The 21675-nt window shown below is 31.5% G+C and overlaps 1 protein-coding gene across 1 annotated transcript; it reads right to left on the bottom strand.

Annotated features, from left to right (window-relative positions):
• Window positions 1-1045: 1045 nt before the first annotated feature.
• Window positions 1046-3393, bottom strand: LOC139863837 (uncharacterized). Its single transcript, XM_071852437.1, has 7 exons — window positions 3069-3393; window positions 2866-2955; window positions 2644-2783; window positions 2411-2562; window positions 2020-2324; window positions 1351-1596; window positions 1046-1197 (listed from the first exon to the last, which is right to left on the bottom strand). Exons 1-7 carry the CDS (start codon window positions 3391-3393, stop codon window positions 1046-1048), a joined length of 1410 nt encoding a protein of 469 aa, XP_071708538.1.
• Window positions 3394-21675: the final 18282 nt, after the last annotated feature.

Below are 21675 nucleotides of genomic sequence, written 5' to 3'. Positions count from 1 at the left end.
GTTAAAAGTAACTTTGGATGAGGACCATTAGATCAAAGTCAATGATATCCACGTTCAATTATATATTACGAAAATATAATAAAATATAACATAATAATATTTAATTATGATTAACATAAAAATAGACAATTTGAGTCATTTGAGAAATCTATTTCAAAATTAGCTCAAAATTTGTTATCATCCATTAACTCAAAATTTGTTATCATCCATTAACTTCCTTTTACGATAATATATTCTTACTAAAAAATAAAAAATCAATGTGTTTATATTTCAAAACAAAATACATAATTCAATATTTGCCAAAATTACGGGATAGGGTTTTTTATCATATACTATCCATATTAACTTTTGAAATCTCATATTTACCCACTTAAGGTGAATAATGAAAAGTAAAATTATTTATAAAATAATAAAGTAATCAAACGGTTGTGCATGTGTTGTTGTTTCAAAAATCACGTTTTGGTGTTACAAAAACGTACTTAATTACTTTTTAAACCTCATTTGCCAAACACTTGAATTAATATGGGAGTGAAATGTACACTTTTAATCATGACCTAGAGTATTATTACCTACATAATAGGGATGCATGTTACTTAGTACTATTACCAATAAAGTAAATTACAAGTTACCACACAAGCAAAACATTTCTTTATCTATTCGATATAGAAATTACAACACAAGTAAATTACAAGTTACAACACTAACAATTCTCTCTATTTGAAATTTGAGATTATATATGTATCATAAGAAACATAAAATCCGTCATCATCCTTAAAACTATAGGTTTGGGATATTTTTGATAAATACCAAAACAAAAAAACGACAAACACTCTTCCGCTAATTATCCTTACTATTTTTTTTTTTCCCGAAAAGCAAATATTATTAACACAAAATAATACATCACAAGTTTAGCCAGTTACAAACAATTTGGACTATACGAACAAATGTCAAATGATGTTGCAAATGATGCAACTTAACGAAAGAAAAAGGAACAAAACTCGAAAACTACACGATACAAAACTTCAGAATTATCCTTAATATTTCATCAGGAAGCGTCGTCAATTTGATTTTTATCTGTAGCAGCAACTAAAGTATCATCGTCAACAATAGTCCCATCCAAATCGTCTCTAACCAATTCAATAGTAGCATTTTCTATAATTTGAGGACCCATCAGTGTGTCACTCTGCAAATGTGTTTCTACATCATCGATACACTATTCATCCATGTCAAAATTATCTCTAGGTGTTGTCTTGATCATAACTTTCCAACCTTTACGAACACGATCTTCAACAAAAAATACTTATTGTGCTTCCGAAGCTAGGATATAAGGCTCTTTAGTTTGCTTCAGACCTCGAAAATCGAGTGTCGTAAACCCATTCTCATCAACTTTTATCCTGGAACCACCTAATATCCAATCATAATGGAACAAAACTACTTTCTTATCATCAGCATATTGCAACTCGATTATATCATTTAAAACACCGTAGTAAGTTACATGTCCCAGAACAGGATTGTTATCTCTAGCACTCGAGAATCTACTTGTTATAGCCTTAAGCATAACTCGGCTATTTTGTGTTGTCCTATTCTTCTCTTCATCTTTAATGTGAAATCGAAACCATTTATGATATATCCCTTATATTTCTTTACAACCTCATTTGGACCGATTGCAAACGTGTTTATATCACTTGTGATTCTGTTATCCCTACAACTAGCCATATCCTCATCAACCTGATTTGACGCAATTTGTTTATATGTTTCGCTCAGTTATATCATCACTACGTACATTATCGTAATAAAACTAGCAAAATATCTTACATAGTCAGACAGTCACTCCCGAAACTCCAAACTATGTAAACATTGAATGTCACGCTTACGTTTATGCTGATTTCCATGAGTAAGAATATTCAGATGCTCTCTGTAATCAAAGTAACAAAAAGAGAATAATGTACATTATCGTCAATATTACAAAATGTCATATAAAAAATAAATCTCATAACGTAGTAAATTTAAATAACTTACATTCGTAAGAAACTATTTCACTACAATTGAACAACACATATGAGTGTGCAATAGACAAAGTGTCATAGCCGAGTCTTTCTATGTTTGTTGCACCAATGGGTCGACCAGACATACAAAATATTGGTAAAACAGTCTCATCACCACCATCATCATGATATCGACTAGTCTTATTATGTATAGTCTCGACATCACTGGCTAAATACAAAGAACAAAATGACAAACATTCTTCCACCAAATGTCCTTCTGCTATTGAACCCTCGGGTTTACTATAGTTTCGTACATAAGATTTTAATGTGCCTAAATACCTGAGTGGTCAAAATTTTTTTATCAGATTAATTCAAAACAGTTATATATAAACAAATATATAATTTAATACAGCATAAATGGTCACCTCTCGATTAAATACATCCAACAGTAATGAACAGGTCCCCCTAATCTGGCCTTTGAAGCTAGATGAACTGATAGATGAATCATGAGGTCAAAAAATGATGGTGGAAAAATCCTTTCTAATTCACAAAGTATTTTTCCAATATCTTTTTCCATCTAAACTAAATCAGTAGGATTAAGAACTTTTGAGCATAATTGTCTGTAGTACCGACAAAACTTCATGATAACAGAACGCACATGCTTAGGTAAAATATTTCGTATGGCCACGGGAAGCAACTGCTGCATCAAAATATGATTATCGTGACTTTTTAAGCCTGAAATGTTTGGATGTTTTACCTGAATGAACCTAGAAATATTAGCTGCATAACCATCTGGCACTTTTACCGTTTAATCACATTACTAAACATTTTTTTCTCTTTTTTATCCATTAAGAAACATGAAGGAGGCAAAAACACTTGCCATTTGGTAAAGGTTCTGGATGAAGTTCATATCTAATACCTATTTCTTCCAAATCACGACGTCCGTTTAAATGATCCTTGGTCTTTCCATCTATATTCATTATCGTTCAAAAGACACTGTCACATACATTCTTTTCTATATGCATTACATCTATATTATGATGCAATAAATTAATTTTTCAGTATGGTAACTCAAAAAAAAACTTCTCTTCTTCCAGTTATATGGTAAGGATGGGTTATCCTTCACTAGTTTTCCAAATTTTATTCTAAAACCTTTCAGCTCTGCAAGCACTTCTTCCCCTGTTAAGAAACGTGGTAGCCCTTCATGTTCTTCCGTGCCATCAAAAGCATCTTTTAACAAACGGAAAGCATGGAGCAATTCCAACCAGCGATGATGTGCCATAAAGCTTTCTTTGTGGGAGTTTGGTAACCGTATTGATTTGGTTTCCTTGTGGTAAGAAGGACAAGCTAATTTACCTTTAGTGCTCCAACCCGATAAATTCGCATAAGCAGGAAGGTCACTTACCATCCATACCAAACCAGCATGCAGTTAGAAGTTACTCTTTGTTGATACGTCATAAGTAATAACTCCAGTATCCCACAACTCCTTCCACTCATCAACTAGATGTTTCATATAGACATCTATATTGTTACCCTGGAGCCAAGGTTGGAGAATTCAGATCTTGGAGAGATCTTGTTTGGACTTTTTAAGGGAGATCTCAGCATCTCGGAATAATCTTGGGGAGATCTCGGACGTTGACTTACGTTGACTTTATAGTTTTTTTTAATAAAAATATTACTAAAAGCATAAATATATGTATATTTATATACGTATTTACGAGAATCTACAAATATATCCGAGAAATGAGAGAAAAAATCTTAAAAATTACAAATTTTATAAGAAAATCTTACAAATTAGCAAGAAAATCAAAGAAATCGTGGCTTTGACTAAGTTTAACCCTGTTACGGAGAAATCTCGGGAGATGAACATCTCGTCTCGGTTGCCTTTTAAAAAAGAGATCTCGAGGGAGATCTCGGGGAGATCTTAGGAGATTTACAACGCTGCCTGGAGCAGATGGACCGGGTATAAGTAAAGTAAAGAATAAAAAAGGTTTTTTCATGCACAACCATGGAGCAAGATTATACAGTATCAAAACAACGGGTCATGTACTATGTGAAATACTCATGTTTCTAAAAGGTTTAAACCCATCACTCGCTAAACCAAGCCTCACATTACGAGGTTCTTTAGCGAATTCGTGATTCTGATAATCGAATATTTTCCAGGCTGGTGAATCTGCGGGATGTCTCAATAGACCATCATTTGTACAACTCTCTTCATGCCATCTCATGGACTCAGACGTTTTCGGTGTCATACCCCATCCTAATCCATCTGGATGAAGTCACCAACATCTGGTCCTATTACGATGATCGACTCTAAATAATGTCTTTAAAATGAGCAAATGCACAGTGAAAGGTTTCTTTCATACCTGAGAATAAACATGCTTTCAAGTGTCAACCAAAAGGTTGGTGAGTTCATAGGTCTATCTTAAAACAATAAAATTCATCATTTTGGTAGACCACAAGATTTAAATGCTGCATGGTACAAATGGGCTCGAATCCTATACCCACCTGTAATGTACACGCGATATCTTTTAAATACAGTACACCTTTCTCGTGTACGAAATCATCTTTCATAAATCTTAGTAACCGTACACATATCTCGTGAACAAAAATAACATACACATAACCTGTGTATAAAATCATTCTCTCGATACATAACATTCACTTTTCATTGCTTTCATAGCTTGGCTTGATAACCGACCTTAACATATAATGCGCATAATAATATCCCAAAACAGAACATCTCGTCTGTATAATTATCATATAAACTTTGAAGTACTAAACACCACGCCCACTAGCCCTTCTGTCTAGTGAACATTCTGGGTGAGGGTGTTAAACCCGGTAGCTACCTTTAGGATTCGCGTCAATTAGGCATGCACTAATTCTCAAAATTAGTGATGTTCCCTAATTCTTAGGTTACCAAACAATAATAATCAGGGGAAAAATATTCATATCAATTGTGGAAATTATCACATCCACATAATTCAATGGTGGTAATTATCACATCCACATAATTCATTCGAGGAATGTTTTGCTTGTGTCTATCTCGTCAAACATTTATAAGCATTTCATGTATTCGCAGTTCAAAATATATTTCAAAAGCATTTAATAAAGCAGTTGCAAAAGTAGCGCATGTATTCTCAGTCCCAAAAATGTAAAGAGTAAAAGGGAATTAAATAAACTCACCATACTGTATTTTGTAATAAAAATACATATGACTAAATTGAATAATGCAGGGTTGGCCTCGGATTCACGAACCTATATCATTTGTATAACTATTAATACACACAACCGTAATCGAATACATTTATATATTATTAGTGATCTACTTGTTATTTTAGTGACTTATGTGTTTCATTAATAACTTAATTAACTCTATTTATTTTATATACTTTTAGATAAATAATTAGTATTTATTATAAAAAAATATCAACGTAGTTATGTAATATATTTTCTTATATATATATATATATATATATATATATATATATATATATATATATATATATATATATATATATATATATATATATATATATATATATATATATATATATATATCATATTTATGTAGTAAATTAGTGATAATAATCTTAATAGTGATAAAAATAATAATTTTGATAATAATAATAGTAGCCGTTTTGTTTGTCGTAATAATAATACTGTAATAATAATAATATTAAGTTTTAAAATTAATAATAATATCATAAGTAATACTCATAATAATAATAATAATAATAATAATAATAATAATAATAATAATAATAATAATAATAATAGATATAATACTATTTTTTTGTGATAATAATAATAAATACAATTATGATACTTATAATAATAATTATAATACTAATAATAACAATAACAATAATAGTCACCGTAATAACAATAATAATAATACTAATAAACATAATAATAACTAATAATAATAATGATAGCAATAAAATAAAAGTGTATACCCTCTCCAAGCTTTTTCTATAAAAAAAATGCTCCATACGAGACTCGAACCCGCGACCTCTCGCTCCACACCAACACTCCAAAACCATCAGGCTGTTGCCCATTTTCTGTTTTATAATACCACTTAATTTATATGACCCGTAATGCAAACCCATTTATAATAACTCTGGCCCAATATTAAATTGAATCGTGGCCCAAAAAGAAAAGTAAATTCGTTTAAAACACCAATGGCCCATCAGTGATCCGATCCAACAATTTAATTGGCTCAGCTTGTATTTAAATTAAAGAAATTGATTCACAAGGTTCGTTGAGTTTGGAATCCAAAGTACCCGACCCCATCATTCCATTATCACATTCCAACTTGTTCATCATCATTCTATTTGCTGTTACAGGTACAGAATTGGAAGTGGTAGCAGCGTGGTTTTAGTTACTAGTGAGTTTCAAACGGTATAATAGATATCAGAAGTAGCCATTAAAGTACTCGGAGGTGGTTAGTTGGTGTAGTTTTAATAGTAGCTGTTGATAGCCATAAAATGGTTATAACAGTAGCGAACAACAGGATATGCAGCTGTGTTATGGATTGTTTGATAATAACAGAAAATAGGAAGCACGTTGCATTAAACGATGGGTATTAAATAGTAGTGGCAGCGTAAATCCTTTGAAGACTGTGGTGGTTGTAATGATGCTCCGGTTATGGTAGAAGATGGTCGTGGGTTTCGGGTGATGATGAATGATGGTAGTTGTTAACATGAATGAAACCAAAGGTGGTGTTTGAAGTTCATGGTGATAAGGTGGTGATAGCCGGAGGTTGGTTCACGGCTAAAGTGAATCAAGAAGTGATCGATAGTGTTGGGTTTTTTGGTACGTGTGTTGAACCGAGACAGTTAGCATGGTGAGGATGTTGTGATGATCGGTCTATAGCAACAATAACCATCGATGGTGATGAACCGAAGGTGCGAGGTGATAGTTTAAGAAAAGTGTTGTTCAAAGGTGGTGGTTTAATGGTGTAGAAGGTGGTCGATGATGGGCAGAGCAAATGCTCTAGGTGGTGGTGATGATCTATTATGTACATATGTGTACATATATACAGAACAAGCACGGTGGTCATGAACTTAAATAAAAACATCGACAGTAGCTTGAGACATAAATGGTTATGGAGACAATAGGGATAATCACATCGAATTTGTAGATTGTAAATGGGTGGTTTGTGTTCTTGAACAAGAAGAGAAGCAAGAATATCAATAGGAAGGTTCAAGGTGATGGGTGCTATAATGGTTGCACATAGGATTCATATAAGGAAAGTAGTAGTGCATTTATGTATCATATGTATATATTATAGATATATAGATATGAATTAGGCTAATGGATATTAAAGAATGAAAACAGAAATAGTAGGTTTGGTTGTTAAATTCAAATCACGGATCAATAAACTATTACAATCTACCGACAGTATTAGAGGGATAGTATATCATGTCCATTGCTAAACAGTTAAAATATAGAAGTGTTCCTAAAAAGTCCAAATTTTTAAATTAAGTCCATTTATTTATTCTGGTCATTAACTGTTTGAAACCTGATCAAAAGGGTTCGCTAATTATTAGTTTTGTGTTCCAATTAATATGTACGGAGTACTAAAATTTAAACTAAAAAAGGTAAAAATATTTTTAACAAATCTAACATCTTCGTAATTGATTTACAGTTCAACTTTTATTTTAGTCCTTCATGAACGTGTAATATATCTATATTAAAACTAACGAAATGTCAACCGAGTGTTACTGACGTTTACTAATTAGGCTCGAAATCATTCATTTTCAATATACACATTCTATATATATATATATATATATATATATATATATATATATATATATATATATATATATATATATATATATATATATATATATATATATATATATATCAAATCTTAATTAACAAGTTTAAGTAAATAAATATATTAATTATATTCTTTTAAACAACTAAATATAATATTATATATTTACAAGTAATATTTATATATATATTTATATATATATTATTATATATATATATATATATATATATATATATATATATATATATATATATATATATATATATATTAAATATATATATATATGTAACTATTTACAAATAGTTGTTCGTGAATCGTCGGAAATGGTCGAAAGTCAATTGAATATATGAAACAGTTCAAAATTTTTGAGATCCAACCTAACAGACTTTGCTTATCGTGTTGAAAATACAATATCTTATCGAGAGTTTGATTTAAAATTAGTCAAAATTTTCCGGGTCACTACAGTGCCTACCTGTTAAAGAAATTTCGTCCCAAAATTTGAGTGAGGTCATCATGGCTAACAATAAAAATGTTTTCATGACGAATATGAGTTAGAGTTTTATCATTATTGATTAATATAGATAAAACGATTCGATCATGTGAAGCGTACGAGTAAAGATATCATAAAAGAGTGAAAAGTTTCGTCTGAACTTTTGACGTAGTCATGGCGGATTTTCGGAATTCAAGGAATTTAAGGAAATCTTCTAATCAGAAAGAAGATGTAATATCATGATTAATTAGCAAACTGCTGGAATCACGGTAAGGATAGAACTATCAAAAAAATAATCTCTTGATATGTTTAGAGGTTAAGTAGAATGAAATTGTTATGTATTATGGCACATGATGAGGGTAAGATCTGTGAACTATCATCACGTTCCATTAGAAATTCAGCATGACTTACTGTAATATAACCATGTTGGCCTGACGTCATTATATTATACTAACTCATGCTTCAATTCCCAACACTTCTCCAGAAACCATTCATAATTCAAACTCGAATTTTAAAGAAATTTAGAAACTAAGATAGTTTCCTTTATGACGTAACACAGATAACACGAAGAGATAGATAATTTCGAATAAAGATATTTAAGAAGGTATCTTCAGAAATATCTAAGATATTTATAACAAAAGATACGATGATATCTTTAGAATTTAAAATATTTAAGATCAGAAGATGATGAAGAAATTCGTCCGCAAGGATTTAGATTAAGGATCAAGGTATTCGCTAAAGATTTCATCAGCTTTTTCAAAACTCAGAAAACTGATTCATAGACTAAAGCGCTTTTCAGAAATTCAGAATTGAAGTTTTGTAAATCCAGGAGATAGAATATATATATATATATATATATATATATATATATATATATATAAAATTGTTGTCGTAGAATCGCTGAGGAATTCGATATTATCAATTAATGCCTCCCGATATTTGGTATGGTAATTATCATTACAAGATGCCGATGAGTTCATGATAAGACTTCAATAGATAAATATAGTGATTTTTCAGAGAGATTTAAACCAAGGAGCAACGAGGTTGCTTGTACATCTGCTGGTAATATGGGGGAATATAAAAGGTTTTCCGGTAACAATAAAAGAGCACGCATATATATCAAGGTTATAATAAGATTTTTTCGAACAAAAAGTCGAAGTTGACTTACTGGAGCTGTGACAAAACTGACTATTGTGAAAAAGAATTGTAATGTTATTTTCTGTAATAACAATGCCAAAGGAGCTAGCACAGATACATGTTAAACTTTTACTCAGGTTCCAAGAGTTTTTCAGGTGCATAACTATATGCATCAATCTCTTCTTCCGTAGATGAAGTGAGGTTGGTTCATCCTCTCGATTGAGGTTTTTTCAAGAATCATGAAAGGTTTGAACGCAGATTGTAATCGTCAAGATACAAATGAGGTTTAAGATGAAATCAAGTGGCAAACTTGAAGAATTGTTTAGTTTCATATGTTATAATCAATATTTTAATTCATTTTAATTGTCCAATGTTGGCAGTCCACAGTTAATAGTCCACAATTAGCAGTTCAATAATTCATATATATAGTTTAATAGATTATATTTTTATTAATTAATACATATCGTGACCCGTGTACATGTCTCAGACTCGATCACAACTCAAAGTATATATATTATTGTAGAATCAACCTCAACCCTGTATAGCTAACTCTATCATTACTGCATATAGAGTGTCTATGGTTATTCCAAATAATATATATAGATGCGTCAATATGATATGTCTAAACATTGTATACGTGTCCCGAAATTTAAAGTACATAAAATAAATAACAGAAATTAAATGATGATAAATAAAATTGCGAGAATATAAATTGCGATAAATAAAATGTAATCAATTAGCTAGGAACAGTTAGCGTGGATTCTTAACAAAATTTCTCATAGTTAATTTGTTTGTTTCTAACAAATTTTATTTTGTCCAATGTTTTCTTCATTATGCCACTTGTTGGATTCTGGTAAATCAAAATCCAAATATGAAATTTGATGAAAATAGTTATTCTGCAGTGAACGGATTCGTATATATGTGGATGTAAGTAGGATCGTAAATGATCGTTGAATCAGATTCGAAGAATGTTCAGTGTAACTTATTAATGTGAAATCTAAATACTTCTAGGGTGTTACCTACCCATTAAAATATTTTCACCATTAACAGTTTGTACAAAAGAATTTTTAATTACAATCTTTATGAAAATATACTTACATATATATTTTCCTCAGATGTAATCATGGATTTAAAGAGTTAATATGATATTAATTCATCTGATTTACCGTTAGAACAAGAATATATAATCTCTAAAACATTAGAGATTACATAATCGCCATGTCGAACGAAGATAAATGATGTAGAACGTCATGTAGAACGATGATTATACTCGAGGTACAGAATCAGATGTTGAGGCATGTGATGTTGAAACTTGGGTTGTTGGTGGTACTGTTGGTGCTGGTGATGTTGCTGAAGCTGGTAAATTTTGCACCATATTCTCCAAATTTATTTTTCGAGCGCGAAGTTTGTTGACTTCTTCTATTATTCCGGGATGATTGTCGGTTGGAACGAGCGAATGAATAAGGTTTAAAATCTGAGATATTATGTAATCATGACGAGATATTCGAGAAATGAGGGTGAAAATGATATTTCGGACTGGTTCACCGGTAAGTGCTTCAGGTTCTTTGCCAAGAGGTGAATTTGGTTGATGGAAAGGATCATCTTCTTTTTGTCTCCAATGATTAAGTAGGCTACGAACCCATCAGATGAATTGGTTGATTCATTCTGGTGACACTGCTTTCGGAGCTTAGGTGAAACTCCATATCGGAATAGCTATCGGAATCCGAGGAATTTAAACTGGTTGAGGGATTCATCTCGTACGATCAGATGAAGTATTTTCGATAAGAAATAGATTATAGGATGTAGATTAGTACCCTGCAATACATAATTTACATATGCATATATAATACTAAAATCCCATAAGTTACGGAGAAATCTACGGAAGCTGTCAGGCAAAGGTAACAATAATAGATACGCTAAGATATGAATTTATCTATACACAGTCTATGCAATAGAAGCAGTAAGACGTGTCTAGACTTTAAGGATGATAAACAAATAATTTTTGAACCTAAATGATAAGCAAAACTTTTGACATGCAGACACGGTCGAAATCCAGACTCACTAATGCATCTAAACAACTACTAGTTAGACACACTAATGCAAGACCTGGTTCACTAAGACCACTGCTCTGATACCACATGTCATACCCTGTCCTAATCTATCTGGACGAAGTCACCAACATCTGGTCCCATTGCGATGATCGACTCCAAATAATGTCTTTAAAATGAGCAAATGCACAGCGGAAGGTTTCTTTCATACCTGAGAATAAACATGCTTTCAAGTGTCAACCAAAAGGTTGGTGAGTTCATAGGTTTATCTTAAAACAATAAAATTCATCATTTTGATAGACCACTCGATTTAAATGCTGCATGGTACAAATGGGCCCGAATCCTATACCCACCTGTAATGTACATGCGATATCTTTTAAATACAGTACACCTTTCTTGTGTACGAAATCATCTTTCATAAATCTTAGTAACCGTACACATATCTCGTGCACAAAAATAACATACACATAACCTGTGTATAAAATCATTCTCTCGATACATAACATTCACTTTTCATTGCTTTCATAGCTTGGCTTGATAACCGACCTTAACATATAATGCGCATAATAATATCCCCAAAACAGAACATCTCGTCTGTATAATAATCATATAAACTTTGAAGTGCTAAACATCACGCCCACTAGCCTTTCTGATATTGCGATAAAAATACATATTCTTACTCGCAATATGAATACGAAATGTTATGATTTCAATTGTATTTTAGTAATTTTCGGTTTGTAACTAGTTCAAAATGTATATAAATGCCTAATGTGGAGAATGAAGTATTGTTGTGGAATATTGAAGATTTCAAGCTCAAAAGTACGATAAATGAAGGTTTCTAAAAAGCAACGAAAGATTTCAACATAAAGCCTCACGACCACACGTTAAAGTTCGAAAAAGAAAAAAAAAAGAAAGAAACAGGAAGCATCGTGTTCGCAAGCTTCCTTCTCACGTTCACTAAATGATTATCGCGACCATAATGCTTCTCACGTTCATGACCAAGTTTCACAATGATTTTTAATAATGTAATATATATATTTTGAAAGGTCAAGTGGTTGTTGGTTTAAAAGGGCAAAGAAGACAAGAGTCAATTTATATGAGGGGACATTCACATATGTTAATGCAAAACTCATCTACTGCAAGTTGGAAGGAACCATTTCAATATCCATATTTAACTTTTCAACATGATGGGACGGTTGTTGTTAAATATATATATATATATATATATATATATATATATATATATATATATATATATATATATATATATATATATATATATATATATATATATATATATATATTTATATTTATATTAATTCATTTTGAAATCATAACATACACATCTCAAAATGGGACGGTTGCTTTGATTTAAATATAATTCTTTATCAAGCTTTACAACTTGGAATGAGATGCATTCTAGATGGACAAGCTTTACAACCCACATGGAATATACAGATCCACTTTCAAAGTCTACCTACTACTACACTACATATAAAATACGGAGTATACTGAAGGAGAGACATGCACAGACATATACAGAGATAGAGAGAGCAAGAGAGATATCACAAAAATTATTACTAGTGTCTTTGTTATTTTTAAGTACTCCGTATCATTTTATTTTTAAGTTCCAATTAATTTTAAAGTTCAAGATTTTGGATAGTTTCAATTTTAAGGGTGTATTATTCGTGATTAAGGGTATTATTGTTCGAGTGCAAAGGGTGTTGTTATTGTAATTTCCTACCGTTTGAATTTAATGAAAGTGAAGATTTTCGTAAGTTTATCCTATTAAAATTATCGTTATCAATTTTTATCGTTATTATTATGTTTGTATGTTTTTATTTTTATGTTTACCCTAGTATAATGAGTAGCTAAATTTCCCTAGTGTTTGCTTAGATGTAGAGCCCCTAGTGAAATGGATTGTTATCATTTGTAAAAATTAAAATGTAACTTAAGTATTTTTAACATTGAGCCTAGCTAGGAGAACCATTATTATGTATTTAGATATTTAACCCTTGTCACTTAATTTATTAGATTCAAATAACGAAAGTTATTTTATTTATATAAATTAAGCTTCAACATTAATAATGATTTAGACGAACTTATGAACAATTTATTAACACTAAATTATAAATAAAGTTCGGTGGTTTGGGTAATATCATTAGGTATATAATAGTGAAATTGTAAAAAGGGAAACCGTTATGATTTGGGTTTTGGCGAAAGTCAAAACTGGGTTAGGTCTTGATAATGCTAAAAACGAACATATATTTCATAGCATTATCCCTCAAGAAAGACAAGATTTTAGTTTCAACTGTTCTATTTACAAGTGATATTCGTTTAAATAATAAAAGGTGAAGACAAAAGACAGATTCGACAAATTGAAGACGCAAATGACCAAAAAGCTCAAAAGTACAAAATACAATCAAAGAGGTTCCAATTATTGATAAGAAACTTCTCGAAATTACAAGAGTACAAGATTCAAAACGCAAAGTACAAGATATTAAATTGTACGCAAGGACGTTCGAAAATCCGGAACCGGGACCAGAGTCAACTCTCAACGCTCGACGCAACGAACTAAAAATTACAAGTCAACTATGCACATAAATATAATATAATATTTAAATAATTCTTATAATTATTTATATATTATATTTATTTAATTAAAACGTCGACAAACAAGAAAACAAGAATTTTGAGCTGTCACCTACCACCATGCGATCGCATGGCCTGGAGGCACAAAAGCCATGCGATCGCATAGCCAACTTTTTCAGTTCACAGGCATATAAATTTCGAGCTTTGGTGCACCATATATCCATATCTTTCTCTCTATCTCGTAAACATATATATATATATATATATATATATATATATATATATATATATATATATATATATATATATATATATATATATATATATATATATATATATATATATAATAATTTTTATTTTAATTTTAATTTTAATTCTAATAATAAGGGTATGTTAGCGAATGTTGTAAGGGTGTAAGTCGAAATTCTGTCCGTGTAACGCTACACTATTTTTAATCATTGTAAGTTATGTTCAACCTTTTTAATTTAATGTCCCGTAGCCAAATTATTATTATGCTTATTTAATCCGAAGTAATCATGATGTTGGGCTAAAAATATTAAAATTGGGTAATTGGGCTTTGTACCATAATTGGGGTTTGGACAAAAGAACGACACTTGTGGAAATTAGACTATGGGCTATTAATGGGCTTTATATTTGTTTAACTAAATGATAATTTGTTAATTTTAATATAAAGATTTACAATTGGACGTCCCTATAAATAACCATATACACTCGATCGGACACGATGGGCGGGGTATTTATATGTACGAATAATCGTTCATTTAACCGGACACGGGAATGGATTAATAGTCACTAGAATTATTAAAACAGGGGTGAAATTATGTACAAGGACACTTGGCATAATTGATAACAAAGTATTAAAACCTTGGGTTACACGCAGTCGATAACCTGGTGTAATTATTAAACAAAGTATTAAAATCTTGCTACAGTTTAAGTCCCCAATTAGTTGGAATATTTAACTTCGGGTATAAGGATAATTTGACGAGGATACTCGCACTTTATATTTATGACTGATGGACTGTTATGGACAAAAACCAGACGGACATATTAAATAATCCAGGACAAAGGACAATTAACCCATGGGCATAAAACTAAAATCAACACGTCAAACATCATGATTACGAAAGTTTAAATAAGCATAATTCTTTTATTTCATATTTAATTTTCCTTTATTTTATATTTAATTGCACTTCTAATTATCGCACTTTTATTTATTTTTATTGTATTTAATTGCAATTTTAATTATCGTACTTTTTAATTATCGCAAGTTTATTTTATCGCACTTTTATTTATCGCAATTTCATTATCGTTATTTACTTTACGCTTTAAATTAAGTCTTTGTTATAATATATAAATATATATATATATATAAATGGATAGTCAATTATTGATACACAAAAGTAATATTATTGTATTACCTAAACTTGTGATATTTTTGCTATAAATAGCCATGAATGCAAGCATTAAACTCGCACCATTTTCTCACACTTACAAAGTGTTTCTTTCTTTCTCTCCTTTATCATCTTTGTTCTTACACTTCATTATTAGCATTCTTAATCAAGAATCAAACCACTAAAGGTAGTTATAAGCCTACTGAATTATAACATCAAGAATCAAACCACTAAAGGTAGTTATAAGCCTACTGAATTATAACACGTTATCAGCACGATAATCTTAATACTAATTATGGTTGGCTCTGCCACCTAAATGATATATGGTCGGTTATACCACCTGAATAATATATGGTCGACACTGTCGCCTAATTATCATTTATGTTACTAACATTTATATTTCTATTATCTAACATTTATATGGTAGACATTGTCGCCTAATTATCATTTATGTTACTAACATTTATATTTCTATTATCTAACATTTATATGGTCGACACTGTCACCTAATTATCATTTATGTTATATAACATTTATTTATGATTGCTTACATATGGTCGACACTGTCGCTTACTTATCATTTATGTTATATTAAATTTATGTTTAATGTTTATATACTTATGAATATAAATTGACTCTAATTTATCATATTGTTTGTTTTAATTTTTGATAATAGAAAATGTCGAATCTAGAAAAGCTTAAATTTACTCATTTAGAATCAACGGGAAACAACTACATGCCATGGGTTATAAAAGTAAAAATGCATCTTAAATCAATGGGCATTCTTGAAACCATAAATGAAAACAACACTTGTTCTGAAAAAGAACAAGCAACGGCATGTTGCTTTATTCATCAACATATTGATGAATGCTTACAAAATAATTATGTGACTGTAGAAGATCCCCATGTTTTATGGAAAGGTCTCAAAAGCAGATTCAATAATCAAAGAGAAATTTTACTTCCAGCTGCTATGGATCAATGGAGAACATTAAGGTTCCAAGACTTTAAGAAAGTAAATGAATACAGCTCAGCTCTGTATAATACAGTCTCACAACTTAAATTCTGTGGACATGAAATAAGTGATGCAGACATGTTGGAGAAAACTTTCTCCACAATGAATGCTGCCAACATCACAGTGCAAAGAAATTTGAGAATGCTAAAGTTCAACACATATCCTGAACTTAATTCATATCTCTTGGTTACAGAGCAAAATGATGAGCTATTAATGAAAAATCAGCAATCCCGTCCTACTGGTACACTTTCAATCCCTGAAGCAAATACTGCAAATAATTATAAACAGGGACAAGGACGCGGGCAAGGTCGTGGTTCTAATAACCATCGCCATCATCATGTCAAAAGCCATAACTATGGTAGAAACCATCCTTATGGTAATGGGAATGGGCGTGGACGTGGCCGTGGTCGTGGCCGTGGTGGTCAAAGAAATAATAATCCACGAAAATATAAATATCAACCACAAAACAAGCCCACTAAACAAGATGTTGAAGAAAATTCTTCTAAAATTTTTGAAGAATCTTGTTACAGATGTGGTAGAATGGGCCACTGGGCTAATACTTGCCGAACATCTAAACATCTTGTTAAGATGTATCAGGATTCGCTGAAAGGTAAAGAAAAGGAAGTAAATTTTGTGGATAATATTGATCCAACAGTCACTGAGCAACCATCTGATTTATATGAAGATTTCCTGAATTAAATTAATATGTTTCTTTTATAAATAAAACGATTTAACCTTTGTCATCATGTTTTCTCAAATGTTTCAGTTCTATATGTTTTATCAAATGTTCCAGTTCTATGTTTGATGTTTCAATTCTATGTATGTCAAATGTTTCAGTTTTATCTATTTATGTGTAATAAACATTTTGTGTAACATTTATATACTTACTGTTTGTTTCTTATATATGAAGTTTAATATGAATTCTGCTGGAACACAACATCAATCAAGTAGTGGAGATCTCTGTATAGCAGATAGTGGTACTACACACACTATACTTAAATCTGAAAAATATTTCATTGATTTGAAACCAACAGAAGGAACTATACATACAATATCAGGTGCTGCTAACTTGATAGAAGGGATAGGAAAGGCAAAATTCATATTACCAAATGGTACAATATTTTTAATTAATAATGCCTTATTCTCTCCTAAGTCAAGCAGAAATTTATTGAGTTTTTCTAACATATACCTTAATGGATATGATTATCAGTCAGTAACGGCAGAAAATGAGAAATATTTAAGTATCACTAACAAGAATCACGTGATTGAAAAACTGCCAAGACTTAATTCTGGATTACATTATACACATATAAATGTACCAGAAGCACATATGGTGATTAAAGAAAAGTATATTGATCCTGGTGTATTTAATTTATGGCATAACAGATTGGGCCATCCAAGATCAACAATGATGAAAAGAATTATTGAATGTACACATGGACATCCACTGAAGGATAGAAAAATCCTTCATGATACAATGGTTCCATGTATATCTTGCTCTCTTGGAAAATTGATAACTAGACCCTCACCACTTAAGGTTGAGAAAGAATCACCAATGTTTCTTGAAAGAATTCAAGGTGATATTTGTAGACCAATTCATCCACCATGTGGACCATTTAGATATTTCATGGTCCTAATAGACGCATCTAGTAGATGGTCTCATGTTTGTCTGTTATCAAGCCGTAATGTGGTATTTACAAAATTTCTTACCGAAATTATTAAATTGAGAGCACATTTTCCTGATTACATCATTAAAAAGGTGAGACTTGATAATGCTGGTGAGTTTACATCTCAAGCATTTAATGACTATTGCATGTCTATAGGAATTGTTGTTGAACATTCTGTTGTTCATGTGCATACACAAAATGGTTTAGCCGAGTCACTGATTAAACGTTTACAGTTAATCGCTAGACCATTGATAATGAGAACAAAACTCCCTGTATCTATATGGGGTCATGCAATTTTACATGCTGCTGCATTGATTCGCATCAGACCAAGTGCAAGTCATAAATATTCCCCTACAACTTGCTTTTGGTCAAGAGCCAAATATTTCCCACCTTAGAACATTTGGTTGTGCAGTATATGTTCCAATTGCGCTAACACAACGTACAAAAATGGGTCCTCAAAGGAGGTTGGGAATATATGTTGGATATGAAACATCTTCAATCATAAGGTATATTGAACCTATGACAGGTGATGTTTTTATAGCACGTTTTGCTGATTGTCATTTTAATGAAATATTGTTTCCTAGATTAGAGGGAGAAATAAAAAATAAAGAAAATGATGTTTCATGGTGTGAACCTCAATTAAAGTATCTTGATCCTCGCACCAAAAATAATGCAAGACAGAAGTTCAAAAGATAATGCATATACAAGAACTTGCAAATCAATTGCCTGATGCATTCACAGATACAAAAAGGGTGACTAAATCATATATACCAGCAGTTAATACTCCAGCTAGAGTTGAGATTCCAAATCGGAAAACTGATAATGTAGTCACTCAAGAATCTATGCCACGTCTGAAACGTGGGAGACCAGTTGGTTCCAAAGATAAAAATCCTCGAAAAAGAAAATCAGCTGATAATAAGGTAAAAGAAAGTGTTCAAGAAGAACCACAAATCAGTACTCCTACTGCAGAGGAGATTGATGATGTCAATACAGAAATTGCAATCAATTATGCACATTCAAAAATATTATGGAACCGAAATGAAATGAAAAATCTTGATGAGAAATTTTCATTTAATGTTGCATATGACATCATGAATAATGATGATGATCCAGAACCAACATCTATGGTTGAATGTCAAAATAGACATGATTGGGCTCAATGGAAAGAAGCAATACGAGCTGAATTAGAATCACTCAATAAAAGAAAAGTTTTCGAATCCATCATTCTCACTCCTAAAGATGTGAAACTTGTAGGATACAGATGGATTTTTGTCCGAAAAAGAAATGAGAAAAATGAAGTTACAAGGTATAAAGCTAGACTTGTAGCTCAAGGTTTTTCTCAAAGACCGGGAATTGATTATGAAGAAACTTATTCCCCTGTTATGGATGCAATTACTTTTAGATACTTAATCAGCCTGGCAGTTTCTAAAAATTTAGAAATGCATCTCATGGATGTTGTGACTGCTTATCTATATGGATCACTTGATAGGGATATATATATGAAGATACCTGAAGGATTTAAGGTACCAGAAGCATCAAATGCAAAACCCAAAGAAATGTATTCGATTAAATTACAAAGATCTTTATATGGGTTAAAAAAATCGGGACGTATGTGGTATAACCGATTAAGTGATTACTTGATAAGAAAAGAGTATACAAATAACCTTACTTGTCCTTGTGTTTTCATTAAGAAAACAACATCCAGATATGTGATCATAGCTGTTTATGTTGATGATCTTAACATCATAGGTACAAATAAAGAGATCCATGAAGCCATTCAACTTCTAAAGAAAGAATTTGAAATGAAAGATATCGGAAAAACCAAGTATTGCCTTGGTTTACAAATTGAGCATATGCCTAATGGTTTACTTGTACATCAAACAACATATACTGAAAAGATTCTGAAACGTTTCAATATGGACAAGGCAAAACCATTAAGTACTCCTATGGTTGTTAGATCACTCAATGTTGAAACTGATCCATTTCGTCCATGTGAAGATCATGAAGATATTCTTGGACCAGAAGTACCACATCTTAGTGCAATTGGAGCTCTTATGTATCTTACAAACTGTACAAGACCTGACATTTCTTTTGCAGTTAATTTGTTGGCAAGGTTCAGCTCTGCTCCTACCAAAAGACACTGGAATGGGATCAAACACATATTTCGATACCTTCGAGGAACTACTGATTTAGGATTATTTTATTCTAACGAATCAAAACAAGATTTGGTTGGTTATGCTGATGCAGGTTATTTATCTGATCCACATAAAGCTAAATCTCAAACTGGATATGTATTCCTAAATGGAGGTACTGCAATATCATGGCGTTCTCAAAAACAAACACTTGTTGCTACATCATCAAATCATGCCGAAGTGATTGCATTACATGAAGCTACTCGGGAATGTTTTTGGTTGAGATTAATGACACAAATCATTACTGATTCTTGTGGACTAGAACGCGATAAAAGTCCAACAATTATCTATGAAGATAATGCAGCTTGCATAGCACAGATGAAAGAAGGGTATATCAAAAGTGACCGAACCAAACACATACCTCCTAGATTCTTCTCATACACTCAAAATCTCATTAAGGACAATGAGATTGAAATGAGATATGTTCAATCCAGCAAAAACTCTGCTGATCTTTTCAAGAAAGCACTTCCAACTGCTATTTTCAGAACACACGTTCATAACATTTGTAACATCCCGCGTTTTTCCGTTAAATTTATTTTTAACACTATCTTTTCTTTTTTAATAATACCTTTCGTTATTTAAATTCGTAGTTTCCGTTGACCAACGTTCTTAATTTTCCCGTTATTTAATTATAACGTCACTCGTTTACTCGAGCGTTTTTAAAATATTCGTTTGGTTAATTCCCGCACCCGCTTTGAAACTTGAGGGACCGAGGTTGCCAAGTGGGCAAACTAGTTGACTAGGTCAACTAGTCAACCCACCTTATCTATCCATTCATTTCACCTCCCACCTTCTTCCTCTTTTCTCTCTACTTCCCTTTCATGAACTCAAACACCCATCTTCATAAAATCATCATCTAAATCCGGATCGAGAAGCAAACATCAAAACAAATTACATATTTGGAATCCTCTCTTCATCCTCTTCGATTTGGTACCAATTTCATAGCTTGGGGTAAGGTTTCTAAAAACTCTAGATTTCTCTAAATTCATGTTTTTGACTTGAAATGGTGTTAGTTAGTGTCTATGGCTCGTGTATAACATGAATATATGTTTTGTTTGCTCGATTCGTTGTTTTGAGTAACTAGTTTGACCATTTGAAATGGGTGTGCTTAATCCTTGATTTTGGATGAGTTAATGTTGTTAAATTGTTAGAGTTTATGTTTTAAAAGTGTTACTAGCATCTTTAGCATCAATATGATGTGTAGGTTGATTTGGAAAACATCATTAACATGATTATTGGTTTTGTGATTCTTGATTAGGGTTTGATGAACTCTAAAAGGAAATTTTGATGCTTTGAATGCCATGAAATGTTATTAGTTAGTGATTAGTTGTATTGTATGTTTCATTACCTTC

The sequence above is a fragment of the Rutidosis leptorrhynchoides genome, chromosome 8 (assembly GCF_046630445.1).
Source record: "Rutidosis leptorrhynchoides isolate AG116_Rl617_1_P2 chromosome 8, CSIRO_AGI_Rlap_v1, whole genome shotgun sequence".
NCBI classification, from domain to species: Eukaryota; Viridiplantae; Streptophyta; class Magnoliopsida; order Asterales; family Asteraceae; genus Rutidosis; species Rutidosis leptorrhynchoides.
The sequence above is the reverse complement of the archived record's forward strand: the minus strand, read 5'-3'. Positions and strand labels throughout refer to the sequence as shown.